The following is a 27,670-nucleotide window of genomic DNA, read 5'->3' on the forward strand; positions in this document are numbered from 1 at the left end:
CGACTCCAAATTGTCCATAGGTATGAATGTGAGTGTGAATGGTTGTTTGTCTATATGTGCCCTGTGATTGGCTGGCGACCAGTCCAGTGTGTAGCCCGCCTCTCGCCCGAAGACAGCTGGGATAGGCTTCCTCGTGAGGAAAAAGCAGTAGAAAATGAATGAATGAATAATTTATTTGAAAAATAAGTCATACAGTTAATATGTTTACATATGTGTTTATTATTATTATTACATTCTGAATTAATTCTGAAATAATTACCAACTACAATGACAATAGTAATAAAGATTTTGGGATTCATTTAACAATATGTTGTGGTTCCAGTTTGCATCCATCATGCTGACAGCTGTTTTGGTTAATAGTATCTAGCTGCAGATCAGCAAATGGGCAATTCTTTTTCAACAAAAAAAACTAGAATCATGAAACTTTCATATAAAGAAGACTATTTTATTTCACAGACATGAAGTACACACCATCATTAGATTATTGCATTGTTAAAAATCTGCAGTCTGCAGTGCAACCAACAGTTCCAACACAGTGTAACATTCTATTGGTAGAAGACAACCTGCTGGGTGACAAGACAACAATGCAATCACATCAACTAAACACAAACACACACATTCCTGTTGGTTTTTCCATTATCGAAATTTGATTTACGCTCTGGGACCTGCACTGATTGTTTTCTATTTGCTGAAAGTGACTGCACAAAGAAGCTTTGCCTGCAAAATCCTGCACAGACCACTAAATCAAACCCAAGAATTAATTATGAAGGAGAATGAGTGGGAAGGGAGGAGGGAGCCAGCAATTAATTACATAACTACGAAAGGTTAAGAGTCAGAACACACAATCATCATGCTGCCATGTTGTTTAGTCCTCATCCTCTTCATCGTCTCCTGCCTCAGGCACCCAGAGTCCAGAGTCAACACACCTAGCGAAGTGATACTTGCCCTCCTAGAGAGACATGCACCTGTCAAGTGATGTCATGACGCCGTGTGACCTCACCACCATCATCATCATCATGTTGACTCACATCAGGGTGCAGTTTGCTGATGGCCTCGTGGAGCATCCCGATGTTCTTCTCGTCAAAGCTCCTCTGCATGTCCTACCAGAGAAGGACTGTCAGGTTACAACCAGGTTTGAAGTTTGACCTTCATGTAATGTAGTGTGCCGGATACTGTGTGTGTCTGTGTTTACAGTCGTCTGCACAGCAAGATCAATATGTGTGTAAACGGAGAAACGGGAAGCTCTTAAGAGGCACACAGACAGCGTAAACACACTGTTAGCTGCAGTCACACTTGCCGCCACAAGGGGGTGTAAGAGCTGATGTTAATTCAACACACTCAACCTAAATTGTCATTCGTTTCATTAAAAAATATATTAAAATAATAAAATAAAATAATAATACTAATTATTATTATTATAGTTGTTTTGTATTATATTAATAATAATAATAATTATAATTATTATTATATAATACTTATCATTATATTATTATTAAAAATAATAAAACAATACATTTGATGACTTAATACTGTACTTCTACACTAGTATTTTTTTTTAGTATTTTTATTATCTTCTGGATATACCACTGATGCTTACGAGTGGAGATTCAAACCCCGGGCCTTTGCTCCAAAGTCCAGAACACTACTGATGATCATTTATTGCTGTCATGGTGAAAGGTTTGTATTTTCTACCTATTTACAATGCTTCACAAATGTATTACACTCCCATCCAAGTTCAGGTTAATGCCACATTTAGGTAATTACCCTAAATCGTAATTACCAAAATGCATTTTTTAACACATCCCTAGACTCCTTTTTAACCAAATTGATGTCTTTTTAATGCTAAAGTATAATTATTAGTCTTATCCATTCATCAATCAAAACTATTTTTTTATTATTATGAGCCCATCATTGTTTCTGGATTAATATGCAAATTTTTACTCTCTCTCTCACTGTCGTGATGTAAACAAAGCTAGCAGTTGTGTTGGCAGATATATGCCAGATTCATGTCAGACTGTCATGAACATATCGATCAAGTGATACATGATGAGCGTGTAACTCACCTGTTTCAGCCACCCCCACGCTGGGCTCAATGACAGTACCTCAGAAATGGTCAGCACGGTTCTTAAAGCTGCGGAAGTGAGTTTTACCAACGTACACTTGAGCGGCTGGCAGCTGGCTGGCATTACATTCAAAATGCTACAACATGGAACTTTACCCAATTCTAATAGTGAGTCATTATGTCATATTATTGCTATATTTTTCAGGAAGTAAATTGACACATCTGTACAGAAGGCTGGCATACCAGGGTTCCCTGGTTGACTGGAACATACCAGTATGATCTGGCACCAAATCCAAACGGCTAAGAAGAACAAAGGATGTAACCTTCATCGACTTGGCAAATGCCTTTGGATCAGTTCCCCACAACCTCCTCTGGGAATCCTTCAACTTCTTCCATGTTCCATTATCCATCATTGCTCTAGTGAAAGCCTACTTTGATGACCTGCAACTGTGCTTCACAACAGCCGAGTACACAACATCAATGTCAACGCCAAGAAGAAGGCATCCTGGCAGGCTTCCCAGTCTCACCCCTGGCATTGAAAATGGCTATGGAAATCATAATCAGGGCATCTAGATGAGTGGTGGGAGGTGAGCGAACTAAAAACAGAACTCGCCATCCACCTATCTGAGCATTCATGGATGGCATGAAAATTCAGCCGAAGAAGTCACGGGGTGGGGGCTGAGTGACGACCCAGTGGGCGGGGCAGTTACTTACTAACTCCCATGCACCCTCCAGTCCCCTTGCAAGGATGTAGAGTTGGCATTGCTTGCTATGTATTTTATATTTTAGCATGTGGAAACTGTTACCTTTGGTAGTGACTGGTAGACCTCAACAGGGTCTAGGCCACCCGGTCCCATTCTTTTCTGCTTCTCCTCCTCCTCCAGCTCCTTCATGGCCTCCTCCATACGCAATTCTGCACGGCTGCGAACCCGCTCCTTCAGGATCTCCAACTCACGCTGAAACGCTTCCTGTTCCGACTTGTCACAGTTCTGACGATGCAAATCAAACACTCCAGGATATCTCTCACGACACAAAAGACACCCAAGTTTGACTTACTGACCTTCATCCTTGTGAAGAACTGTCTGAAGCAGCCTCGTGGGTCCACTTGAAGCAATTTTCCCAAATCCAAGATGGACTGCATGACGATGGCCTGGTGGGCCACCTGCTCCATTAGAGCATGTTTCTGAACAGGCAGGGACAGCATTGTTGTGTTTATTATACTACCTTCTAATTATGCACACACACGTCATGTACCTCATCAACCTCATAGTCAATACACATGACCACAAGACAGTTTGCTGTCTCCTCACACACCAGATGTGGGTTCTCGGACAGATACTTCTGGCTGTCTTCCCAACGCCGCATCATCCCTGGAGTGACATATGCCAAAGTGGTACGAATACTTATGGACAAGCATCTTTTATTATTTGTAGCTATTTTGTTGGTGGGTGTTAGGTTTGTATTTCACCTTTGTTTGTAAAAACTCAACTAACTGGCTGAAGCTGGGGCCTATCCCAGCTGAGCTCAGAGGCAGGGAACATTATGGACTGATAAACAGTCAATCATAAGGGGACCTACACACTTTGGGCAATTTATTTTTTATACATGGCGTCAATCTTGTATGACACAAAAACAGTCAGAGGCACTTTTATAAATTTAGCCATGGCCAACACAAATTGCGATGAGCTTGCCAAACAGTGAAATAACCAGAGTGTCATGAAATGGACACTTAAACGATAAACAACTATGTTAATTGTAAACACGTAACATGAACAACCTTTGGAATGCTGGAAGCTAGGAGCACTCCCAGGAAGAGAAGTGATGTCGGCTCTGAGCATGCCTTGCGGCACCTACATCAATGTCCAATGTTTCTCAAAGTACATGTTTTAAGTTAATGTAGTTGTTCATTATCATCCACTAATGTTAGTTGTTGCCCCATGTAGGTGTTGTCTACCTGTTGCATGTTAAGTTGCTGTGTGATGGTTAAAGCCTTATTTTTTTTTCTGACATTGTGAGTCAGACTGTTGTGACCTCCTGCCATTTCCGATGTGTTGTTGGCCAGCTCATTGCAAAATCTATTTTGGCTATTGCTTCCTCAAAGAATAGACCAACTTCCTTGAAGCGAACTGAACTCTGACCATCTCTTGCTCAACTCAACTCTTGCTCAACTGTGGTATTATAGTTTTATAATTATGATTAATAGTTCTCCCCCCCCCCATGTCATAAAGTCGTCACCCAGTTTGAAAACCACTGGAGTTTTATACCAAAGTGTTTGATTTCCATGGCGTACTTCTCCACAAAGGTCTCGTGTGTCTCCGCTTTTTCCTCCTGTGTCTTTGTGTTGACAATAGTCTAGAAGATGCATCGTGTGAATGAAGTACAGCATCTTAATGGACATTGTCATCTTCCTACCTTGCTGAAACCCTCTTTGCTGATGGTGTCTACATTCCAGGGAAGCTTCTTCTCTTGGCGGCGGTGTTCCTCCATCATCTTCTCAAATGTTTTTTTGTCTGTTTTCAGTTTGCTCACCTCCGCTCGAAGTCTCATCAGCTCAATGTCTTCTCCTCCCTCCACGCTCCTGCTTTCATCTTCCAGCTCTTGGAGTCGTCCCCGGGTTTCCTCCAGCAGTGTGCTACATTCTGTGAGGTTGATCTCCAGATCTTCTCCTCTCTGCTGGAACTCAGCCATCTTCTCCAGACGGCTCTGTAGGGGTGAGTTTTTAAAAAAATGATGAAAAAATGTTGATTTCTTATTTTTTCCATTATCAATTATTAGTCAATGACAATACATTTGAACACAAAATGCAGTTTTTAAATGAACATTTTATTATTAAGGGAGAAAAGAAATTAAAACCATGGCCACTTCCTCAGCCCTAATTTCATGAAACAGCACATCCATTACAACATTGAATGCGACTTCTTTTACATACTTGAAGGTTACCAAAATGTAACAAAATAAGTTATTCCCCGCTCACTAAATACATTTATGAAGGAGTACAGTAATTTAGCTTTTAATTAAATGACTTTTTGGGAATAAACTCTACCTAAGTAATTTGCCCAACGCTGTGTAGAACAAACCAAACATCACATCCATTTTAGAGTTCTGACCCGGTGTCTCATCCGGAACAAGCTCGGTGTGTCCACAAATGGGCTGGTGACGTCATCATCGTCCGACACGTAGATGTGATCCCAATCGCTGTAGTCGATCTCTGATCCGATACGTGTTTGGCTCATCCTCTGGTCCAACGTCTAAATCTAAACCCAAACTCAGCCTCAGGTTTGTTGTGTTCAGTTGTGACGTTCAAGCCAACATGGCCCAAGAAACAAGTGAAACGCCTCACTTGATCCTATTAAGGAACGTAAAGCTGTTTAGACTAAAGCCTCTTCTACGCTTTTATTAGCATATATCTGCAAGAGGCCGTGTGAAGATACTATACGCTAATACTTGATTGGTGGAAATCAGGGTTGCTACATTCTTGCCCAATCAGGTTGCATGTTGTTGATGCGTACAGTACTTCCAAAACTCTCAATGCTAACCACTGCCCACCCAGGTGAGAGCATATTTTGTACACATTTTAATTACACATTTCCTTTCATTTATTTATAAATAGGAAGCCCCTGTTTGTATGGAACTATACCTCTTTAAAAAAATAATTTAAATGTTACAAAAGTAGATTTTGACGAGCATTTTAAAATGTTGTTGACATTCGAGTCCAGTGTTGATATTCATATTCAAATTTATTTTACATTCCACTCATACAACACTGGTGATGAATGATCTCTGTATAGATACTTTTCAACACATACAGTAATTAGTCTCATACAAAATATTTATTTATAGAAAATACAAAATATATATGAACAATCACATACAGTCTACAGTATAAGCCACAAATGAACAGGAAATTCAGTTCTTTCATTTCCATCACTTCAGTGACTATATACTGTATATATACAGTATGTATAAAAAAATCAGTACAAAGTGGTCAGGTGTTTAAGGCATACGCGTTGTGTTGCACCTTGAGTGAATAGAGCAGCATTTGAACACTGGACACTATTTGCACCTGGGAGACTTCCTACTGATTTGATTTGTTAGTAATTTGAAGTTACGCCCATTTAAAAAAAAAACATTCCTAACGTTCCTTTTTCACAACACATTATCTGCTGTACAATCCAAAAGGCTCTCTGAAGGCGTTAGTGTGGTGATAAACGATACCAGAATGACTTCCTGCAGGTTTGGAGATCCTGCAGTCAAATTGGAGTCTATATTAGCTTACATATACGTAGGTTTGAACACAGTTGTAAATATTTACATTATTTTTTTTTATCCATTTAAATGCTCCAGCAGCTTCAGAAAATGTTATCTAAACTCACAGCTTCTGATCCAAGACATTTATCTTACAATGTCAAGTGGATTCCAGGCAAAATTGAATGGAATTTTAAATGCTTTTACACTTCCAGTGGATAAATATTGAAAAAAAAAATCATGCAAACAAATGCATGGCAGATCCCGTGTGCAGACTCTTAATGTGTTGCATCTTAGTGTGCTCTCGTGCTATATTCATAACCCAAAAATCAACAAAACAACCAAATCAGTCATGCAGGACAGGAACATGGACAATGATTGAAAGTGATTTGTGCCCTGATTACTGACGTCAGTACTTTAAATGACATCTTATAGAGCAATAAAAGCACAGTTAGGGAAACAGCAACACCTTAGTTGACCCTTTCATATTGCCGTGTTACAACTCCCCATCGGGCAAGGCAACGTGTTGCTGGTGAAAACGGAACACGTCTTTCAGGTTGTATCTTCCAGTCTTGTTAAGTCTGTAGTAACGGACGTACACAATGATGAAGAGGAGGACCACAAGAGCGACAACAACTGCAGCCACGGCTAAAATAATATACATGTAGTTGGCTGCAAAGAGAAGGAGCAGAGTCAACAACAGAGGCCATGTATTTTTGTAACATTAATTTTTACAATAAGGTACACACAAATACAGTAGTTACTGAGGAACTAATGAGTAGGGGTTAGGGTTTGGTTCGTTCCTCATTAACTACTGTTTTATACCTTATTGTATTAAATGTTAGCACCTGTTCACTCACCCTGTACTTCCACGTTAAAGTAAACAGTGGTCTTTCCAATGCTGTTGCTGGCTGAACAGATGTACTGTCCATTATGCTCCATGGTCACAGACGCCACAGAGAAAACATCGGCAACGATGGGGGAAGAAGCGGCAAACGGATGAGTCCATGTGTACAAGGGGCTTGGGTTGCCCTCGGCAGAGCAGTTGAGGTGAAGCGGATCTCCCACCGTGAGGCTGATGAGCTCTGAATGGGATGGCCCTCTCAAATAAGGTTTATCTGTGTGTTTGGTGAGACAGGAGCACTTTAGAGATTTTACCTAAATCCTACTCCTCAAAACAAATTGCCTATGTATCATCTAATTGTTGAGACAGCGTGTGTGTATGTCTCAAAATAAATATTGAATGAAGGTGATCACTCCTCTGCTCACGATATAGAGAGTAGATGGGGAATTGTAAAAGAGCGACCATGTAAAAACAGCCATGACATGCTGCTGTGTAAATAAAATAAGGATATTTATGTCATCATCTGTTGTGCTGCTTTGCTGTCACCAGCCAGCATCACTTTTTCTGGGAATCTACTGTACTTTATTATTTACTGAGAACATTTGAATGTCTTTTCTTCCTAGACGTATTTAAGCATGCTTAGTAGCATATACATTCATTGGGATACACCTATTTTGACTACAAAGCCCTCCAAAAAAAACCCCAATATATCCTGGTTTGATATATATGTTGTGATCATACTGATGATAATGACCCATTACATTATACACTACCCAAACGTCCTTTCTGTGCACATTGATACACATATTTATGCTAGTTCTGTCAATAACAGCAGCAGCTACAACACTTACATTGGGATGGCTGTGTCTTCCAGCACAAGACGATAATAATACAGCTGTAGCTTGCTTAATATACAAGTCAGTTATGTGAATGGAACACTGTTGGCGTTTTTATTTTGTGTGTGTGAGGGCTTCAAAATAGGTATTTCACATGACGCTTGTTGCTAGCTAGCTCACATAAACTTGTTTTCTTGCGCTAGAATGCACAGAAAAGGGAAAGAAACATGTGCATGTTTCACATAAGGATTGTGAATGATAGGAAAAATTTTTAAAAAGAGTGCAGGTCCTCTTTAACTCACTCCGAGAATTTGTAGCCATGGCTGTGTACACTGGGACATTGATATTTACACAATTTGAAATTAGACTACTTTTTTCTGGAAAAAAAATATTGCACAAGAATATAATAAGGGCCTGTGTGTTTTGTGCTTTATTCTTGGCATTTGGCAGCTCTTTGTAAGTGAGAAGCACTCGACAAGAGTATTCATTGTGTAGTAATTAGTATGAAAGTGGTATTGTTGTTTTTTACATTTTACAGTGGTTAACACTTTTTTACACTTGTATGACATGCAAGTATGTTTCACTCTGTGATTTTGTCCAGTTAAGTGTTGTGTGTTTTAGTTATTGTCATAGTTTAAATTACACTTTGTTGTCTGTACAACCAGTAAATGCTGGTTTTATGAAGGGGACAGTCAGAGAAATAGCTTTTAGAGGTGTGTATATAAGGTGCTTTCTCTTAGGAATCTTTAGCAGGAAGTTGTTTTGAAAAGTGAAAGTGGTTGTGGTGTGACTCACAGTGAACAGTGGTGAAGACAGTCCCGGATGTCACCACACGGGGCCGAAGCGGGCCCTCTGGTCCGAGATCCAGCTTGGTTTGACACCAGTAAGAAGCCCCATCATTCTCTTTGCTGGCAGTGATGCTGTGCATAAACACCTTGTCAGCGGGCTTCTTCTCTGTGCTATTCTTCAACTCGTACTGTGCCAGTAGTCTGGCTCCTTCAAGGAATTCCACAATAAGGTGTTTAACTGGGGCCGCTTTCTGCACCGTACAGGACAGCCTGTACTGTTGACCCTCAAGCAGAGGTCCATCATGGAGCAATTCTAAATTGACTGTTTGTGGATACTCTGTGAGGAAAGGCAGTCATAATATCAATGTGGTTATTGTCAACATCCACATGATAGATTGCAAGTTTCCTTACGGTAAACAAGCACTGGCAGGGTGCTGCAGCACTGAGAGCCATTGCCAATGTTGTAGTAGCACATGGTGGATGAAGGCCAATTATCCATTTTGTCAACGGTCCATAAAATGGTGGTTCCGTTTCGTTTTTCAGTCCCGACTGATTTTTCCAAACCAAACACCTTGTTGTGGCAAGCACTCTGACACACGGAGCAGCTGGCAGAAGCAGATGCGCCAAACTCCACCACCAGTCTGGTCGGACTGAATACAGGCTTGTCTGCACAGTTTGCATCTGGAAAGCAGATAGGAGGTCAAAGGTCAAAGTTTACTATCACCGGCTCCTTTCTGCTTGTCCACAAATAGCTCACCTCTTCTTTTTGTCAAGGTATCAGGTTGTGCTATTGCCTAATTGCCTTTTGTTTGAATTGACTGTACACTAGACAATCAGCTGTGTTTAGGTGTGAAGAGAGGCACCTCCCAGGAACGCAGTCATCTCCCTCTGCATGCTCATCATCGCATCAAAGTTAATGGTGAGTATCTGATTGTTTTTCATTTTATTTTACCATTCAATATTGACAGCATTTAAATGCAGCATTTTACACCCGCATCACAGTTCCCTATATCCTACATGTCCATCATTAGTCATCAAAATGAAGGGTGAGTACACAACGTACGGATTTCAAGTGGTATTATACAGCTTTAACTTATTTTTACACTTTTATTACAATTCTCTATACCCTACATTTCCATCATTAGTCATCAAAATGAAGGCTGAGTACACAACATACTGATTTTAAGTGGTATTATACAGCTTTTAACTTATTTTTACACTTTTATTACAGTTCCCTATACCCTTCATGTCCATCATTAGTCATCAAAATGAAGAGTGAATACACAATGTACTGATTTTAAGTGGTATTATACAGCTTTTAACTTATTTTTACACTTTTATTACAGTTCCCTATACCCTACATGCCCATAATTAGTCATCAAAGTGAAGGGTGAGTACACATCGTTTAAGTTGTATTATATAACAGTATATGATGTTACTTGTTAATTGTTTGTACAGTGTATAGTGTTACTAAGAAATGCATGACAGATATATTTACATAATCACCAAAGAGAGAACACTTTTCTAAAAAAAACTGTGACCTTAGTAGTTGCACTCAATGTGAAAGCAGGCGTTTTTAAAAATGGTATATTTGCCAAAAAGTGCACACTTCACGCTTATTTTTAACTATAAAAACTGTAGTGGCAATCATGTTTTCACATGATTTGAAAACATCCAACTTTCACTTAGTAATGTTCTCGAACTCACCACAGCAGGACACATGGAAGTCCTTCAGAAAGCCCCAAAAGGAAAGCGACAAAAACATGTAACAGAAAAACATTTCCAGTTTGTTTTCAAAGCACAAGAATGGCCTGGTAAAATGAAAGATTAGTGCAAAGCAGTCGAGAGCTGTCTGGTAAATAGTTCTAGAAGTGAAAGTAAGACCAAACCCCTCCTCTTTTGGTCCCCTCTGACACTGAAAGCATCAAAATGGTGAAAGAATGTTCCTGCAGGTCATGAACAGCACATGAATGAGGGGATCTTTTTGGGAAATTCTACTTCTTCTCAGCACAGGTTGACTCATAGTAGTCTGCCCAAAGACTGAACCCACACGACACACACACACACATGCACGCACACGCAAATCCTAGCACAGGCACACACAAGCATCAAGCTGTATCTGCCTTACGGAGTAAATCCTATTTTTACTTTGGAGTTGTAGTGCTTCAAACATGTCAGGAAGCCAGCTTCCCTTATCACATTCCTGAGAATCCCCCATCCCACTGGTGCTGGGAATCGTCATGGAACACACACTCATTTTATTTCTCCTCACACACACACATGCTGACAAAGTAATGAATTTCCCAAGCAGGATAAACAAATACCACAGGGCACTGACTGTAAATGAAACCCATTTCAGGGCAGTAAGATAGACATTTGGGCTGATACAATCATTCCATGCAATCTATTATTCAAAAGACTTAAATCATCTACGTAATATATGTATCTATTGTGTCCATTATTGTTTATATTACCATTGTTTTTAAGGCTGTATGTCACACAAGAGTGTAGGCTGATGGTGGGTGGGACCAGTGGAAGTTACAGTCTTGTGACTGGCTGCACAAAAGTTGTTTGTGACGCAGTCTCACCTCGAAAGACATAAAAATCACATCGGACACCCCTGGGCACCCTTCGTCACCCCATCTCTAGGACCGTGTTGAGTTATTTAAAGCTATTTTGATAATATGTGACTTGAGCGTGAATGTAGTTAGATGCATGATTTGGAGTATTACAAATACATGGCAGAAAAATTCTTCAATAATTTATTTTTAGTACAGACTAATGAACAGAATAGAGTCCATTAGAATGTACCATTAAAATTCCATATAAAACGTCTTGTCGTTTTGTAATTCCACTTATATTTTACAGACTATTTTTTGATTCCCACAGTAAAACAGGATAAAATGTTTCCCTTTCGAACTCAAAACCATACGTGTACTGTTTCTAATATTTTACAGACTATTTTTTGATTCTCACAGTAAAACAGGATAAAATGCTTCCCTTTCGAACTCAAAACGATACGTGTACTGTTTCTAAAAAGCAACCCACATAATTTCTAATCTAATGGGGACTAATGTCCATCTTCCCCGATCGATTGTGGGGTCTTTGAATGTCACACGGTGTGGTAAAACGGTGGTGGGTGGGACTAAATGCACGTGCCATCACGTTTGTATTTCATAATCTGTTGAAATATGTGACGGCCATACTACTTTGATTGTCTGCCTTGTCACCAACAAACCAACTTCGCTCAGCCAATCAAAAGTCCGTAACTGCCACTTGTCCCACCCCCGGCAGTCTACAAGTGTATTTTGACATTCACATAGCTAAACCGTGAGTCAGGTTACAAGAAATTGAAAGCTGTCATTTAATCTGCGACAACTCAACGCAAAAACGTCCGTTTAATAATACTCACCACAAAAACAACGTCGAGTCCAGCCGATGCGTAAACGTCTCTTATCGCGTCGAGTGTTGAGAATGTAGAGTGTAAAATATTGAAGTTAGGGACATAGATGTACTCATACCAGCGGTTACTTAACGACTTAGACAGAAGCGGATGTGATTGGACGCAGAAAGGTAGCGACTGTTGGGAATAGCGGACACCGATTGGTGCATAAAAGGGCCATGTAAACCGCCAGACTAACTGAAATAACATACATTATATGACATCGCATACTAATTAAAAAGGCTTCCTGAAGTAAAAGTTTAATGAACAATTTAATGATGAAATGTTTACCATTATACAATCTCATAAAAAATACACCTGGTTTCACGTTAGATTATTTCAAAATATGAGAAGACATGCAAGGAATATTACAAAAAAAAACTACACTTGCAGGAATTAAAAATATCAGCAACTAAATTGCCATGCAAACCAAAGGAACTGAACAAGGTTATATCAAAACACATTAAAATACATTTACATTTTTAATCAAATACATTGACAATGCATACAGTTTATAGTTTTTATGGTAACAATCTGGACAAATGACATTAACCAATTCCGGGCATAAGTTGCTGTGCTATGATACATGATATATGCTACGATCTAGCATTCCTTTGAAACCTTAAAAAAGCTCTATAACTTCAATGGAATATTGTCCAACATCTTTTTTTGTCTTTACATTTTTAAGCTCTTGCAGACTGCTGTGAAGCTTCCCAAGCTCAGAAAACAGTCTCACCTGCAAACAGAAAGACCACGGTTAAAAAGATGCCAATATGAAATTGTCACTTTTGTCACTGTCTCTATAAAAGACCACAAAAGAGTGTTTGCCAGACTGATGCAAGAATCGAACAGCTATTATATATCTCTGAATTTCCATTTATTTCTCAATGTGTGTGTTACAAGAAAATATAATTTCTGAAATACATCTAAAGATTTAAAACCAGCTATTGAGGGGAACAAAGACAAAGTACCTGAGACTTAATATAGTTGTGGAGGTTCAGGACCAGGCCTTTGGCTTCCGTACTCATGACTAGAACTGTGAAATGAGCATCCAACATCAAAGAAATCCAATCCATAATCTATAAAAGAGAAGAATGAGGAGCACACATCATTTTGAAAGTTCAAATTCTAACCTCATTTAATCTACATATTGTTCCAGACCTGGGGCAGATTTGGTGATCTGTAGCCATGCCTTTGCAGAACTGAATCTTCATTATAATTTAAGTAGAGGAACTGCAGGTACTGGAGGAAAAGCTGATAACATGACAAAGAAGATTAATTACATAAATTGAAAGTTAAGATGAGGCATTTGTTTGGGTGGATAAACAGGACTACACACATTATATGAAATTAAGACAAGGAGAACTCACAACAACGTGTTGGGATGAGAGGTTTCTCAAATGTGGGAGGAGGAGGTCATCACTAAATGCCGTCTGCAGGACTTCATTTCTGAACAGCTCTAGTTAAGGCGTCACACTTTCACACCATGCATAATTATAACCATACACTCATCTCTGTAATGTCTGGATAGTCCAATTTCATGTAGCCTACAGTTTAAGGATACAGTAAAACAGCCTTGTGCAAACCTACTGGACAGGTATGTTCCAGTGGCGTTGATGTCTCCTCCTTGTCTGTTTTGGACTTTGTGACATCTGGGTGGTCCGCTGCAGAAGATGTGGAGCTAAAACCATTCTGCAAGCCAAACTGACTGTGCGCCCTGGAGGTCAATGTTTCCATGAAGGAGATGCTATCCGGCTCCAGTTTCAGGTTTTCCGCGTCTGCGTCTGGCAAACTGTGTGAGAACACAAGAATGTGCACCATGCGTCATATTTCACATGCTTGTTTCTTGTCTAACTGAATTAGGACAGTAATATGCTCAATTTAGAAGTGCAATGCATGGCTAACAGAGGGGATTCTACCTGATGAATGCCTTCAGGCAGGTGCAGGTGACAGCTTCTGGGATGTCAGGGAACAACTGCAAGCAGAGCTGACATAGGAGGTAATCCTTCTTTTCCAGGGCCAGCTGCATCAGGTCAGGGCACACACTGTAAAGGAGATGGAATGGGTAACGACTGCCAACTGCATTTATTCATTATTTCATTTCATATTTAATATTGATTGTTAATATTCAATGCTGCTTCACAGAAATTCACTGCAACGCAGGTTTCCTCCTTTATAAATGGAATATTTCCGCAGAGCATAGAAAACCTGTTTACAACCCAAGTACATTTTTACCATTATCAGAGCCCTCTAGATATGAAATAACACTCCTGCAGAACTTTACACTTGTACAACACAACACTATATAATAGACATAATCCCTGAAAATAAGCCATTTATGACATACGCAAAACTTGTATGTGTTGTTGTAAATATCTTCTGGTGGGGGGCGGATAGTGAATCCTACTTTGCAATCATTCCTTTATAAATTTGTGGTTAAGAGCATAGAAAACCTGCTTCTTAACATTTTTAGCATTATTAGAGCCCTAGAAAAATGTGATAACTCCACCATAGCTGCCTTTAGCCTCATATTAAGCCTCATATTACCTAATATAGTAGATAATAAGACATAATACTTATGTGAAGAAAAACAAAAAACATTAAAAAATCATTTATCCTCACTATGATGTTTGTCATTTGTCATTGGAGTTCATGTTAGGGATCCGATCAATCGACCACTGACCGATATTGTCATATTTCTGGGAAAAGGCATGTGATTGGCATTAGTAAAAAAAGCCTTTCAAAACGGACCGCAAAAGCTGCAAGGGATGACTGTACAGAACTGCATTTGCGTGTTGTCCAGCAGGGGGCAGCACAAGTTCTATACATCTATACAGTACCCTGCTCTTATTGTCATGTTTTCCACGAGTGTTGCAAGAGTGTGACATGTATGTTTTAGCTCCAAACTATGTATGTCTAAGTTTTTATTTGAGATGTCAGCTCATTCAAATATTTATTGCTTGATAACTTTCCCACAGAGTAGTCAGTGGTGCCCCTTTTTTTTCTGATTAGTTAGGTCAAATAAACTAATAAATCTTTAGTCCTTTCAGGTAAAAAAAGCACCAACACCAACAGTAGCTTGTGCTTACTAACCTGTAGCAGACACACCGAGTGTGCACTAGTTGTGCCAGCGTGGTTGGTGTGTAGAAGGTTGGATCAGCCATGCTGCGGGACACCAGCAACGATACCAGCTGCCCCACCCATTGATGCATGTCCTGAGTATCTGCCCTGGTTAAGAGTCCTTCCACTTCTTTCTCGACTTCATCCATTCGTTTCGTCTAAGTGCAAAATGAATAATTACTTATCGTTTCATCTCAAATGGTACATTTATAATCAAACACGTTTTGAGGAAGTGCACTGGTTCAATATGTACAAATAGACATCTGAATTTTCTTTTGCATTACAATATGCAAGTATGGCATGAATGCAAAATTTGAACATAGTTAACATCAGAACATTTCTAAATTACATTAAATGCACGTTGTCAAACTTTGACGGGAGATTTTTAGTCCATATTAAGATCTCAAGTACTGCTACAAACAGTAAACATTCTAATAAATACTATGAATCCAACCTAACTTGAATGAAATACAATTCCTACCTTGATGTGTGCTAGAACTTGCTCAACTGTTAAATCCGAGGTTGACTGGGTTCTACGCATTCTCTGGAAAGACAAAAGCAAAGCAAAAAAAAACTATTTTTATGGATTGGAATTAAAGACGGAAAATTGTGTATTTGTTTAACTTTGGAGAAACATCACACGTACAAATGCTCTGGTCTCTACTCTCTTTGAGGGCTGAGTGCTCTCTTCCTGGAAGATGTTGTTCCAAGATGGTACAGAAACAAGAGATCTGGATTCTGTAGAATTGAAAGGAAAGACATGTTAAGTAATAAATACCAGTAATTTATCGAGTGTTTTAGCTCACCTTCAGTCCGGCCCTGCTTCAATTTTCCCAAGGCAGATGCGAGTGAAGATTTGGTGCATTCGTATGGAATAACAGACAGGGTTTTTCCATGTGGAATGAATAACTTGCTGGAATAACCCCACAGCTAAAATGATAAAAATGATACTTATTAATAAAGAATGAGTAAACGTGCCTTTTAAGCTTGTAAACTGCTATGAAGTTGTGAGGAGGGACTGTCAGCCCTGTCACAGTGGAGAGCAGACATGATGCTCTACCAAAGTCATACAGTCCTCCATCAGCACTCAGCAGCTGGGAGGACAGGGAACATTGGCCTGGTTGTTGTTGACCAACTTCAGCCGAGCCATACTGTTATACCATCACATATTCTTGCTTAAACCCATGCCCCACCATATTTTCAGCATCAAAATTCATTCATTTTGGCATGTTCTGAAAATTTTTTGATACCTACCTGTCCAAATATTTTACCCGAAATTTCTTTTCCTGCCTGAAGTGTCTGGAAATGGATATTCCAGATGCAGAGAAAATCTGAAAAAGCAAAGAGTCATTGAAGCTCACTGAAGATACTTTACTCACACATAATGATAAGCACTTTCAGAAGTACAAAATATTGATAAGTCACGACCGGTCTGTCCTGCTCACAGGTCACTGTGGGAATCTTTGTTCATTGATCCAGAAGTGATGCCAATGATGTTTGGCAGAGGGCTAATCTCTGTACTAGTTCATTCCAAATGTGTTAAATTAGGTTAAATAACGTTATGTGCAGCCCAGTCCAGTGTGTCTACACCAAATTCACCCAACCGTACCTTTATGGAACTTCATTCATGCACTGGGAACTGTACGTAATTGTCAAGTATAAATTACAGAGATCAGGAGTAGCACTTTGAGAAAGAACAATGTCATGTACCTTTACCAGCTCCGGCTGAGGGGTGTGGAGCGCCAATGATAGCAATGTGGGCATCATCCAAGGGGAGCGCGGAAGCTGCACCCAGCCTGCCCTTAACAGAAAGAGCTAGCAGCAGCTTACGTCGAAGTGGAAGTGTTTGGGCACCCTGATCGGCCCCCAGGCCTATCACAGAGATTACACTCTGGTACACGTGACCATTGGGGTCTGGATGACAGAGATGACAAAGATGATTTTTACATGGGAGAAAATTTGAGATGCATAACATTCTTTGTTCAATCCGATACAACCTTCCTGCTTCTCACGACCACTACCGGTAACTTTTTATATGTATTTTTTTTTTAAATTGATATTTAATTGTAAATCTAATTAAAATTTAGATTTAACACCCCAGGCCTTTCTTTGTGGCTTTCACTTTCGGGGAGCCATGGTGGTGATGCTGGTGTTTCGAGTGGCTGGTTGGGTTTGGTGTGTTGAGGAATGATTTTTTTGGTTTGTTTTTCGTCACAGAGTGTCTGCTGTGTCTTGTTTGCGTGATGTTTCTGAGGCAGTGGGGAGGTCCCACACGATTGGTGCCATGTTTGTTTACAACATGGCACATGTAGGAGAAAAGGAGCGCTTGATTTCACCCCATTGGTGAGTGTGTTTTTTTGTTGTTTTTTTAATGATCCGAGCTATTTTTTGTGTGCGTTATCGGATTAATCAGTATAACACAATTCCTTATATCAGCCGAATAATTATTGTTCTAACATTTAGTGTGCACCTCTAGGAAAAAAATGTGTCCAGCATGATACATATCATTTGTGTCAGATTGTGACTTGTGTTTTTGTCAAACCAATAATTAACTGGTTAAAAATATCTGCAAACACCCTTGACTTAATCGCTGCAATAATGCTGCAGTGGATACAGTGCTTTACTCCGAGTTGTATGTGCACTGTGTTGCCCAAGTCTCCACAAAGATGTAATCCTATATTATGTACATCCATCAGCAATATATTTACCGCTTTCACATTTATTATTACGTAATCTGCTGTGTTGGTATGTTAATATCAGAGTTCATGAAACAAACAATGCATAAAAATGGAGGCTTACAAAGGTAAAGCAGGTGGATGAGTCTGTCTCTGTACGATGCAGAGATGCTGAGGGGTGAGAGGTCAGAGTCTTCTCGCTCCAGTTGATACTTGTGTAGTATATTAGGATTCAATTTCTGCAAGTAGAGGAAACTGTCCCCGTTCTGGAGAAAGAAATTGACAATAGTGGTTACACTAGGCCAGGGGTTCGGCAACCTTTACTATTAAAAAAAAAGCCATTTTACCCCCACGCTTAGTAAAGGAAAATAGATGGGAGCCGCAAAACCTAATTTAGAAACAATTTCTTATAAACCTTTAAAAGTTTGAATCGGTTTTAATTTGACCAGTTTTAACAGCAGAATACAACACATTGTTGTTTCTCTTCACATGTGAAGCATAAATGTAAGCCAGAGAAGCAGAGAAGACAAAGGCATCTGTCCATGTAGAATTAAAAACTCAAATGCTCCTTTTTGGGGGGTGGGGGGTAAAGATCTGGAACATTCCAACCAAAGCAGGCAGCCAAACACCCACTCCCCTCCATTCCTTGAGCTCATCCAATCACACGTCAGAACTCAGCCAGAATTCATTCAGGGTCTCACAGAAAGTCAGATACATTTTTTTTTTATAAAAATGCATATTTTCCCCATTCAGGTATTAAAAAAATACTTGAGCAGATTCACAGAAAATAATCTTACATGGGCACATACTACATGCATGTGCCTTTTCATAAAAAAAATATTATTTTGCTACCTGTTCTGTGGTGAAGATGACAAACTGCTGTGTATCTGCCACTATGTTGGTGCTCCACCTGAAGACAAAAATAATCAACTACAAGGAAAGTCAACGCAAGACACCAGCTAAGCTGGAACGCAAGTGCGCAAGCGAGTATAGCGGTTGTAGAACTGTACTACCAGGTACTACCGCACCACTACCATGTAGTACACATGCTAGTCCTGTCACCATAACTATTTGTGCTGGATGATAATTGTCAATGCCTTGTTGTTGGCACAAGACACAACACCTTCTGCAGATACATGATGTAAAACAACAGTTCCTTCTAGTATATTGATTAACATTTGTTATTGTCTGAATATTGATAAAAGAACGAAGCAATAACCTGGAAATACTCTGAAGTTTACATTGTGTGTCAATGCAGTTATCTGATTTGCATATAGTTTTACCAACACTGTTACTTGGACAAAGAGGAGGAACACGCCTGCACATGTCAATATATCAAAGCCAGTAAAATGCATTTTTTTTCTTTATAGAGTAGGGTAACCACAATATTACAACAACCTCAGGATGATGGGAGTGCAGTTATACACCACTGCACGCTACAACTGCAAATAAACGTATGGTTAAACTATTACCTAACTGACAGTGTCAATCAAACACAAGTGTCTTCATCTTTATAAAAAGGGAGAAAGTCTATGTTACCTGATGGTCTCTTCTGGAGCCAAAACTTCCTCAATGGGTTGCTGAGGAGCGGAGAGGAGAGAATCAAGTAGTCTTACAGCTCCTCTCTGGAATAAAACCACTGGATCTCCTCTGGCAACACAGTGAACCCTCAAAATGTCAGATGACACCTGGACAGAGAACATTTAAATAGATTCACATACAATGATCCAAATCTTACAACTTGCATATCTAGAAGCAAGTCAATTTGATATTTACAGTTGCTTTGAATGTCTTATCCAGGACAACATCTTCTTCCTTCCAGATTCTGATCACCTGAAAAACATGCAATAGATATTACATCAACATGGACCTTGCTACTATACATGCCCTCATATACAGTATATATGCTTACCTTATTGTCTGTGACAGTCACATATTCTTTCGTATGTGTGTTGTATACTGCTGGACAGGTCAGACAGTTGCCTTCTTTCACAGTCCAGCTCCCCAATGGCTTCTGGTCTGAAACCTGATACAAGCACAATGTTATGGGTGTGTTTACGTGAGTAGGGCCAGGTCCAAAAATATATGATGCCGTATACATTACACATTGTCAAAGAACTTTTTGTACCCAAAATAGGAATGCACTGATCCACATTTTTTCAACTTACAATCTGATCCAGACACCTGAATTTGGATATCTGCTGATACAAATACAATTTGAATACTTGGGCTACAGAATGTTCGGTTTCATATGCAGCTCTGCTAAAAGAAAGAAATTCTCAATGTTACATATAAATTCCAGGTTTCTATTGTTCGCGTTGATTAATGTCTTTGTAGGAGGCAGTGGTGTCTCCACTTACATGCAGTAGTAGTAGTAAGTGTAGTCTCTTTTTATCTGTTTTTGTAACTTTAGAACACACAAAATAGAGTACAGATGTGATTTCTAAATTCCAAGTGCAGTTTTTTGGAAATCACATAATTCCTGAGACATGAATTACGCAGGTATCGAAACCCCATACCAATACTTTTTACATTGTGGCCCCTTTCTATTGCAGATGTTTTACCAGCTGAGTTGAATGCAGAGGATATAAGTGATTTAAAAAAATGATGATGTCCCGAAGATGTGCTGATCAACTGATCCCAAACTGTAATGACGAACATGACCGCGCCGTACAGATCAAGGTATGTTTAACAAAGTTAAATTTACATTTCTGGTCTTACTTTTAACTCAGATGTTTAAAAATGATGTTTCTGTTGAGTGTTGCTAACCATCGCCTGGTTACAGAGGAGCTTTTAAATAGACAATGCCTTTGGCATCACTGAGTGACAATTCTGTTGAAAACCATAACATTAACAGTCTCATCAATATTCGTCCATAAGCTTGTTACCATTAAAACGTCTGTTTCCTTCAATTTATATGCTGAAGTAGTAAATGTGAGTTTCTGGAACATAGCACATACTACAACTAAAAAAACCTATAAGCCCTTCTTTTGCCTCACATAAAAAGTTGTTATCAAAGTCAACTTCTGTGTCGTTTATTGTGTCAATATTCCTGAAAGATCCGAAGACGCCAACACGAGTTGTGCATGAAGTACTCTGCTAACTAGCTGTTGGCTGCTAGAACCGCAACAAACACATTACTAATTACCTTGTAAAGAGTCACACATCTGCTGGAGTCTGTGACAATTACATGGTCGCTGTCCCTCTCCGCTTCAATCCCCTGAATGCCGGAATTTGACAGACTTTCGGGTGGAACTAGCCCACATAACGTGTATGCCTCATACAGCGCCGCCATGCTGGTCGAGGAGAAGAGACGGGGCTGCGCTTGATCTCGCGAGACTAGAAGAAATCTCTCAAAAGGATCCTATAAGTGGGCGGCATAGACAGACATACGACGTACACTAGTAGGCGGGCGATCTTACACATTTTGACATCGATCCGAGACCAACACACTTATTTGTGAAAAAATTAACAATAATATATAAATATATAAATTAATATAATATAGCAACACAACACTAAAGATATTCCCTATGATAAACTGTTACGTAAGTTGATTGGCCATGCCTGGGAGAATGGGGTGCGCGGATGACGTCACAAAAAGGCGACTGTTCAGTTCAGTTTGGTTGGCACGTGTTGTGTTGAATAGACGGACCCGACACGTCCTCTCCAAAGAGCACCAGTGCGTGAGTTTTTGACATGCAAAGTGTAAGATTTAGAAAAATAAAGTCAATATTTTAAACTAACCAAAACCTTAAACTGCCATTGACGCTAGAACAATATAACAAATACATACAGTAAATTTAAACAACACAATAAAAAACAAATATTTAGAATGAGCTGAAAAATATTGAACTCACCAGCATCACTTACCCCGGTATCGATAATATTATTTGTCTCGTTCAGCCCACATCTAATGTACACATTGTCATGATTCACTTTGATATTGTATGCATTACTAATCAAAGTCCACTTGCAATACAGGCAGTGTTGTAGTACCCCACTAGATGGTGCTGTTTTTTTTAGAAAATCATTAATTTAACACTACATTATTATTACAATTGTAATTTACGTCAGTGGATTACTGGCTGCTGTGTCTAATATTTTGACTGTGTATCTTTAGAATGTACATGTACTATTTAAAAAAAATCCTGCAGTTGATTTTGAGGTATTATTTGTATTTTATTGAGGTGACTTATGAACCATTTGGCTGCAGAAGACAACCAGTCAACAGCAAGTCAAAAAATATCCTTTATTTTTGGAGAACAGGATAATGTGGTATTACTGTAGGAGGACTCTGCTGTCGTCATAACACTGTTCTATTTCAGATGGAAGTGAACCTGAATAAAGGGCATAATCAGTGCTGCTTGGCTCTAAAAAAAAGATACGAAAGAATAAGTTAGAAGTGAAACATGCAATAATAGAACCCAAACCATACAATATGTTTTCAATTGGTCTTACACTATAAAAACACTTCCTATTTCCCCCCTCCAAATGTTTTTCTGAAGCATATTTTGTGGCATTTTCTGGACACCCCTGGCTCAGTTTACTGTTTCATTGTTACAACTAAAAAACTATCAATTTTGCTGTGAAACATAAATTAAGTTAGTTTAGTAGTAGTTAGTTTTTCTTAATTTTCCTCAAGCTACAGCACCCCCCTCTGCAGTCTTTTGCCGTATTTGTATATTACACGTTACCTTCATAGCATTCAGGGATTTTGAGTTTTCCATCAATGCACTGGCTTGACACGGCATAGCCACACTCCCTGGCTTTATCCATGCAGTAGACTGAGACTATATGACCATGGAGGACTTTGTTGGGCTGGAAGGCTTCAATCCAGACTCTTTGATCATTGTACAATATTCTTCCTCTTTTTATGTCAACGCTGCAAGGAGCTGCATGCCACAGGAACAACAAAACTGAACATCTCAGATGATGAAGTCACAATGGAGTAAAATTGTTGTGATTGGCTTGTGATTTGCATTATTACATAACAGAAGTCACATATAAATTAAACTTTAAACAGCATATAATATATGTACCTTTGCAGGCTGGTTTTTCAGACCATTCTCCATTCTTCTGACAAACAATTTGGAAGCTTCCTTCCAGCTCATAGTTGCCATTGCAGCCATACCTGACTTCCTCCATCAAGTAGTAGTACTTCTTGTCGTTGGTGGACATGTAACCATTGACAATGTTCCCTGGTGGAGGACATGTGACAACTGGAAAGATTTGGTCAAGTGAGTAGATCAATATTAGTTATAAGGGTTTCTTTTAAACCACATGTACTTTTCTGCAAAGTTGGACAGAGAGTAAACTGTAGTAAAATACGGAGGTGGGCCCAAGTCGGTGTTTTGCAAGTCTCAAGTTTAGACTCAAAAGATGTTCAGATACATTCACTGAAAATCTCAAGCATTTTCAAGTCATCAGACTAAAGTCCGATTTAAGTCCTGAGTCATTGATGTCAAAATCCAAGTGAAGTTGCCGGTCTTTGATGATATTGTCAATTCTAGCCCAAAGTCATCAACATTGTGACTCAAGTCCACACATCTGCTAGAATGACTCTGGCCAATGAAACATGTTCTGTCACGCAAATAAAGACAAGAGTGCTATACCTCGACATTCAGGTGTCTTAGTCCAGTTGCCGTTAGCGGTGCACTCTGCATGTGCCTTTCCAAATAGGGCGTAAGGAGGCAGGCACTTATATGTCCCATGGATGCCAAAATAAGTAGTGTTTCCTCTGATATGTTTGTTATAAATGATAAGCCCAAACTTTGGAATTGGAGCGAGACCACATGACACAGCTGAAAGAGAAGACAATGATTTAGTCGCACCTATACTAATCATAAATATATTGTGCAGGTTTTAATGTATACTGTTAAAATACGTTTGCACTCTGGTTTTGATGCGCTCCATGTTCCATTAGCTTGGCATTTAGCACCGTTGGGTCCAGACAAGGTGTACCTGCGTAGAGAAAACATTCATTCATTTTGTACTGTGTACTCAGGGTCACAAGTGAGCTGGCCCCTAGTCCAGCTGACTTTGGTACACCCTGGACTGGTCGCCAGCCAATCTCGGGGCACATATAGACAAAAAAACCATTCACACTTCATATGTGCTTGATTTCAAATGGTGAACTCCGAACATCACAACATCATCTTTATTATGAGTGTACATTGTTCCTTCGTTTATCGCAGGGGATAGGTCCCCTAAATAGCCTGCAAAATTATTTTTTACAAGTATTATATATCTTTTAAGGCTGTCAATCTCATCACTGTACACTTTTTTTCAGACAGACATGAACACTTTCTCACATTTCTCTCTTGTTTAAAAAGTTCAAATTACGTTAGTATTTTAATGATTAACCCACTAGGTCGGACAGGGGAAATTATTAAGCGACTCACACGTATTCCACTCCTCTGACTGTGCCTCGTTGTCCTGGTGCCGTGTGGCTGTAGTGTTTTTGTATCCTTGTTAAAACATTTCTCCTGTAGTAGTGTTTTACTCCTCTTTGTTGTCCTCCATGAACCTAAGATTCATTTACAGTGTTCTGTAATGGCACCCTACAGCCGCGTCACCTCTGCCTTTCCTTCAGCATGTCCAGGAATCAAACATTTTGTGTGATGGCTGGTTTCCTCTGCCTTTTTTTTTTTTGGTGCAGAACATTTTGTCGACATTTTGGGTTTTTTGTCGGGAAGAAAATTTGCAACCATACAACATGCAGAGTAAAATGTGGTTAGCTTCTTCTATTTCTTACTGTATTGGTGGTGGACATTGATTGCTATCCATGGCCGCAACAAGAGACAACATTAAAAAGGTGTACTGACAATGGTCTACAGCCAATCAGGACGCAGAGGACAATAGGCGGTGCAGGCAGACGGAAGAGAATAAGTGAGAGACAGAACTACACTCTACTTCCCACAATGCAATTCTTATAATCCTGAGGTGAAGTGTACACATTTGTGACAACTAAGAATGCTCAAATGCAATTTTAGATATTATAATCGTTAATAATTGTTTCTTAATGGTGGCAGTTTGACATAGGAACATACAATATTAATTACCATCACATGGAACAATGGATTTAGTATTGAATTACAACCATATGGATTGGTGTTCCACTGTACTCAATGGAGTAATACATACTCTATATGCGTACCATTGTCAACTACTGCGTAAGAGTAATACTGCCCAACTTCCCTGCTCTGTTTTTACGTTCAAAGAGTACCTGTCAACATTTCTATTTACTAGCACAACAACAAAATTTGGCAAGAACTTCTTTGCTTTACCCGTCATGACAGGTGTAGTTGATTGTACTCATGTATACCGTATCCTCATAGTATGTTTCTCCATGAAGCAGTGGGTCTGGATAAGGGCATCGTTTTGCTGGAAGACAGATTACATCAGAGGGAAGCAAAAAACATGGACCCTCACAACAAATAACCGAGACCCACCGATGCACATGAATTGGGTTTTCGTCCATTCTCCATGCTCTGTACATACAATTGTTCGGGGGCCCAAAATGGCTGTGTATCCCGGCTCACAGGCCAGTGGTAACACTGCACCGGGGCTAAAGTACCTCTGCTGTTCGACAGCTTCAACGTGGACACCCAGGTTGGGCATTAAACATACTACAAGAACAAACAAAGAAAATCAATACAATATGCATGAAAACAATTAGCTATTTCAACTACAGTATCTTCTATTCCATTTAGGTGCCTTTACAATCCTCATACTGTATATATGTGGCATGAAAAAGTAACAAAAAGTAATTACCATTATTTTCTTGTGGCATCACGGTGGACCAAAGTGTGCATAGAAATAACAAATATATATATTCCATGCTGAGTAGAAAAGTGAGCGCTTTCCTGTGGTGACAAGTACACTTCTGTAATGTCTGCCCACTTGGTTGCTGCTGTTTGTGCTTGACCAAAAGTAAACAGATAAGAGACTCCCGATGATCTTTATATTTAGCATATTAAGATTAGTGCAGGCTTTTTGTGGCATCTCAACAAGATTTGTGACCCAGTTTGGTCTTTTGCCCAAGTGATGCACTTTGAAACTCACTGAGGTCTTGTGTGCCTGGCAAAGACGGAATAATGACGTCAATGCAGTGAAACGTTTCTTATCGGACGACCCCGACTTGGACTTTCCCCTTTTGGAGCAACAAAGTTTAAATACAACGGTTGCCGTTCCGGTAAGACATTAAAAGAGTAAGTTTCTGATTGTCCACACGATGGCGTCAACGTATATCAAACCACAGGCAGGACACCGGCCACCACGGCGTGTAGCCTGCTGGCCAACGTCAAGTGCAAAATAAAAACGATAAGGATATTAATAAATTAATGTGTCTTAACTTCTCGTCAGTCCGATAGGAGGGAGTAATGTAAAATTGGAGACAACTGCGAAATAACCAAAGATGTGGTTGCCACTTTCCCTACTAGAATGTAGTACTGTATTGAAACCTGACCTATATGCTTTGTTTACAATTAGACGTTTATTTCTGTTTATATTGATTGTCCCTTATGGAGAAACGGAAGTTGCAATCAAACAAAAACAAGCCCAAAACAAGCTCATGTTAATGAAAAACTTAATTTGCGTAACAGGTTTCAACGTCGACAAAGTGTGAGCCTTTACTTTGAAGGGTAATACCGGATGTAGTGCGAATGGCTAACTTGACGATGTGTGAAGCTGTCAGCGGAGCAGCCCAGTGTCAGCGACAGGCGGGGAAACCCTCACACACACTAAAGTCCACAGCGTGTGTTTCAGCTGGCTTCTTCCTGAAGTCCACACACGAAAAAAAGGCACTCTAGGACAGCGACGCCGAGCTTGCAGCGCTCAACAATGGCCGATACAACAAGTTTGAACGAGTCGTCCACCGTGGACGTGGCTAATCGGTTTGCTCGCAAAGGAGCTCTGAGGCAGAAAAACGTCCACGAAGTGAAGAACCACAAGTTCACAGCCCGGTTCTTCAAGCAGCCGACTTTCTGCAGCCACTGCACGGACTTCATCTGGTAAGCAATCTGTCTCCTAAACCCCCCCACCCCGTAACCACCTCAGTGCTTGCAGCCTGTTGCATATTATTGCAACTTGGCACCCCCCCGAACCTCCTTCCATCATGTTACGCAACTTCACTTTGCAACTTTTCTGCACCTGATCCTGCAAATCTCACCTCCTTGTCAACTGAGGTGTCAAAAGTAGACTTCCTGACGGATCCTGTGCCAATATGGGAGGGGCCACGTTTTTTTTTTTACTCCTTAAAACACGGACTTTGTTTTTGCATGCCACTCACATTTGGAAGCTCTTTGGATAAGAGACGTTTCCTGTAATGTTTCCTTCTGAGGCTGATTAAAATTTCACATGAGTCATAGATTCCCTCTGCTCACATATATAGTTGAGACGTACTGCAATGCATCTAGATTATTTCTGGAGTGAAAATTTAAATTTTTGGGAAGAATATGCAAATAAAAAGTAGGATCTGTGCAAAAGCATACAGAGCGTTTTTTTCCTCACGACTAGTCTGCAGTTAATATCACAAGTGGCTATTACAAAGCCCCAAAGTCATCACATTTGTGGTATATGCATTTGTTGATTATGTATTTAATGTGGACTATATTGTATTTGAAACACTTATTAACCACTCAGTAGTTACAGTGTG

The 27,670-nt window shown here is 39.7% G+C and overlaps 5 protein-coding genes across 9 annotated transcripts in view; 1 reads left to right on the forward strand and 4 right to left on the reverse strand.

The window, feature by feature from the left end:
- Positions 1–342: 342 nt before the first annotated feature.
- Positions 343–5,400, reverse strand: LOC131140422 (hsp90 co-chaperone Cdc37-like). Of its 4 annotated transcripts, none has more exons than XM_058090850.2 (8): positions 5,106–5,234; positions 4,475–4,765; positions 4,327–4,414; positions 3,317–3,432; positions 3,123–3,245; positions 2,869–3,051; positions 1,029–1,100; positions 343–949 (listed from the first exon to the last, which is right to left on the reverse strand). In XM_058090850.2, the coding sequence occupies exons 2-8, from the start codon at positions 4,748–4,750 to the stop codon at positions 866–868; spliced, it is 942 nt and encodes a 313-aa protein (XP_057946833.2). In that variant the 5' UTR covers positions 4,751–4,765; positions 5,106–5,234; the 3' UTR covers positions 343–865. The 4 variants fall into 4 exon arrangements, with proteins under 4 accessions (XP_057946833.2, XP_078649463.1, XP_078649464.1 ...); XM_078793337.1 differs by having other exon boundaries at positions 350–965; positions 5,170–5,400; XM_058090841.2 differs by having other exon boundaries at positions 405–949; positions 5,170–5,398.
- A 381-nt stretch (positions 5,401–5,781) lies between these two features.
- Positions 5,782–12,364, reverse strand: LOC131140432 (vascular cell adhesion protein 1-like). The gene is made up of 6 exons (XM_058090860.2): positions 12,188–12,364; positions 10,483–10,504; positions 9,187–9,456; positions 8,783–9,112; positions 7,168–7,425; positions 5,782–6,979 (listed from the first exon to the last, which is right to left on the reverse strand). The coding sequence occupies exons 3-6, from the start codon at positions 9,272–9,274 to the stop codon at positions 6,804–6,806; spliced, it is 852 nt and encodes a 283-aa protein (XP_057946843.2). The 5' UTR covers positions 9,275–9,456; positions 10,483–10,504; positions 12,188–12,364; the 3' UTR covers positions 5,782–6,803.
- Positions 12,365–12,471: 107 nt separating this feature from the next.
- nol11 (nucleolar protein 11) lies at positions 12,472–21,350 on the reverse strand. The gene is made up of 18 exons (XM_058090756.2): positions 21,161–21,350; positions 19,925–20,038; positions 19,789–19,845; positions 19,552–19,700; positions 18,865–18,922; positions 18,137–18,278; positions 17,048–17,251; positions 16,592–16,668; positions 16,144–16,267; positions 15,984–16,075; positions 15,819–15,881; positions 15,311–15,495; positions 14,137–14,262; positions 13,782–14,009; positions 13,588–13,666; positions 13,379–13,471; positions 13,189–13,296; positions 12,472–12,953 (listed from the first exon to the last, which is right to left on the reverse strand). The coding sequence occupies exons 1-18, from the start codon at positions 21,305–21,307 to the stop codon at positions 12,840–12,842; spliced, it is 2,160 nt and encodes a 719-aa protein (XP_057946739.2). The 5' UTR covers positions 21,308–21,350; the 3' UTR covers positions 12,472–12,839.
- An 841-nt stretch (positions 21,351–22,191) lies between these two features.
- On the reverse strand, positions 22,192–26,110 carry LOC131132088 (beta-2-glycoprotein 1-like). Of its 2 annotated transcripts, none has more exons than XM_078793339.1 (8): positions 25,789–26,110; positions 25,467–25,643; positions 25,302–25,398; positions 23,900–23,976; positions 23,628–23,816; positions 23,055–23,213; positions 22,710–22,907; positions 22,192–22,385 (listed from the first exon to the last, which is right to left on the reverse strand). In XM_078793339.1, the coding sequence occupies exons 1-8, from the start codon at positions 25,853–25,855 to the stop codon at positions 22,294–22,296; spliced, it is 1,056 nt and encodes a 351-aa protein (XP_078649465.1). In that variant the 5' UTR covers positions 25,856–26,110; the 3' UTR covers positions 22,192–22,293. The 2 variants fall into 2 exon arrangements, with proteins under 2 accessions (XP_078649465.1, XP_057933340.2); XM_058077357.2 differs by having other exon boundaries at positions 23,055–23,234; positions 25,789–26,108.
- A 582-nt stretch (positions 26,111–26,692) lies between these two features.
- The window catches only part of prkcaa (protein kinase C, alpha, a), a 99,580-nt gene continuing 98,602 nt past the window's right edge, over positions 26,693–27,670 (forward strand). The window contains exon 1 of the mRNA XM_058072618.2: positions 26,693–27,026. Coding sequence (XP_057928601.1) covers positions 26,857–27,026 — 170 coding nt within the window. The 5' untranslated portion in view covers positions 26,693–26,856. The remainder of the gene's footprint in view (positions 27,027–27,670) is intronic.

The sequence above is a fragment of the Doryrhamphus excisus genome, linkage group LG9, assembly GCF_037039965.1.
Source record: "Doryrhamphus excisus strain RoL-2023G ecotype Guam linkage group LG9, RoL_Dexc_Guam_v1.1, whole genome shotgun sequence".
NCBI classification, from domain to species: Eukaryota; Metazoa; Chordata; class Actinopteri; order Syngnathiformes; family Syngnathidae; genus Doryrhamphus; species Doryrhamphus excisus.

Coding starts and splice junctions, on each gene's coding strand:
- nol11 (XM_058090756.2), bottom strand. CDS start 21,307: ATGGCGGCGCTGTATGAGGCATACACGTTATGTGGGCTAGTTCCACCC. Junction 20,039..21,160: donor GATGTGTGACTCTTTACAAG/GTAATTAGTAAT, acceptor TGCTTGTATCAG/GTTTCAGACCAGAAGCCATT. Junction 16,076..16,143: donor GAAGCAGGGCCGGACTGAAG/GTGAGCTAAAAC, acceptor TCAATTCTACAG/AATCCAGATCTCTTGTTTCT.
- LOC131132088 (XM_058077357.2), bottom strand. CDS start 25,855: ATGGAATATATATATTTGTTATTTCTATGCACACTTTGGTCCACCGTG. Junction 23,977..25,301: donor AACTACACCTGTCATGACGG/GTAAAGCAAAGA, acceptor TTCTCTACGCAG/GTACACCTTGTCTGGACCCA. Junction 22,386..22,709: donor AATCCCTGAATGCTATGAAG/GTAACGTGTAAT, acceptor TCTTTTTTTTAG/AGCCAAGCAGCACTGATTAT.
- LOC131140432 (XM_058090860.2), bottom strand. CDS start 9,274: ATGGATAATTGGCCTTCATCCACCATGTGCTACTACAACATTGGCAAT. Junction 9,113..9,186: donor CCTGCCAGTGCTTGTTTACC/GTAAGGAAACTT, acceptor CTTTCCTCACAG/AGTATCCACAAACAGTCAAT. Junction 6,980..7,167: donor CTTTAACGTGGAAGTACAGG/GTGAGTGAACAG, acceptor TTCTCTTTGCAG/CCAACTACATGTATATTATT.
- LOC131140422 (XM_058090841.2), bottom strand. CDS start 5,295: ATGAGCCAAACACGTATCGGATCAGAGATCGACTACAGCGATTGGGAT. Junction 3,246..3,316: donor TTGACTATGAGGTTGATGAG/GTACATGACGTG, acceptor CTGCCTGTTCAG/AAACATGCTCTAATGGAGCA. Junction 1,101..2,868: donor TCTACCAGTCACTACCAAAG/GTAACAGTTTCC, acceptor CTTCTCTGGTAG/GACATGCAGAGGAGCTTTGA.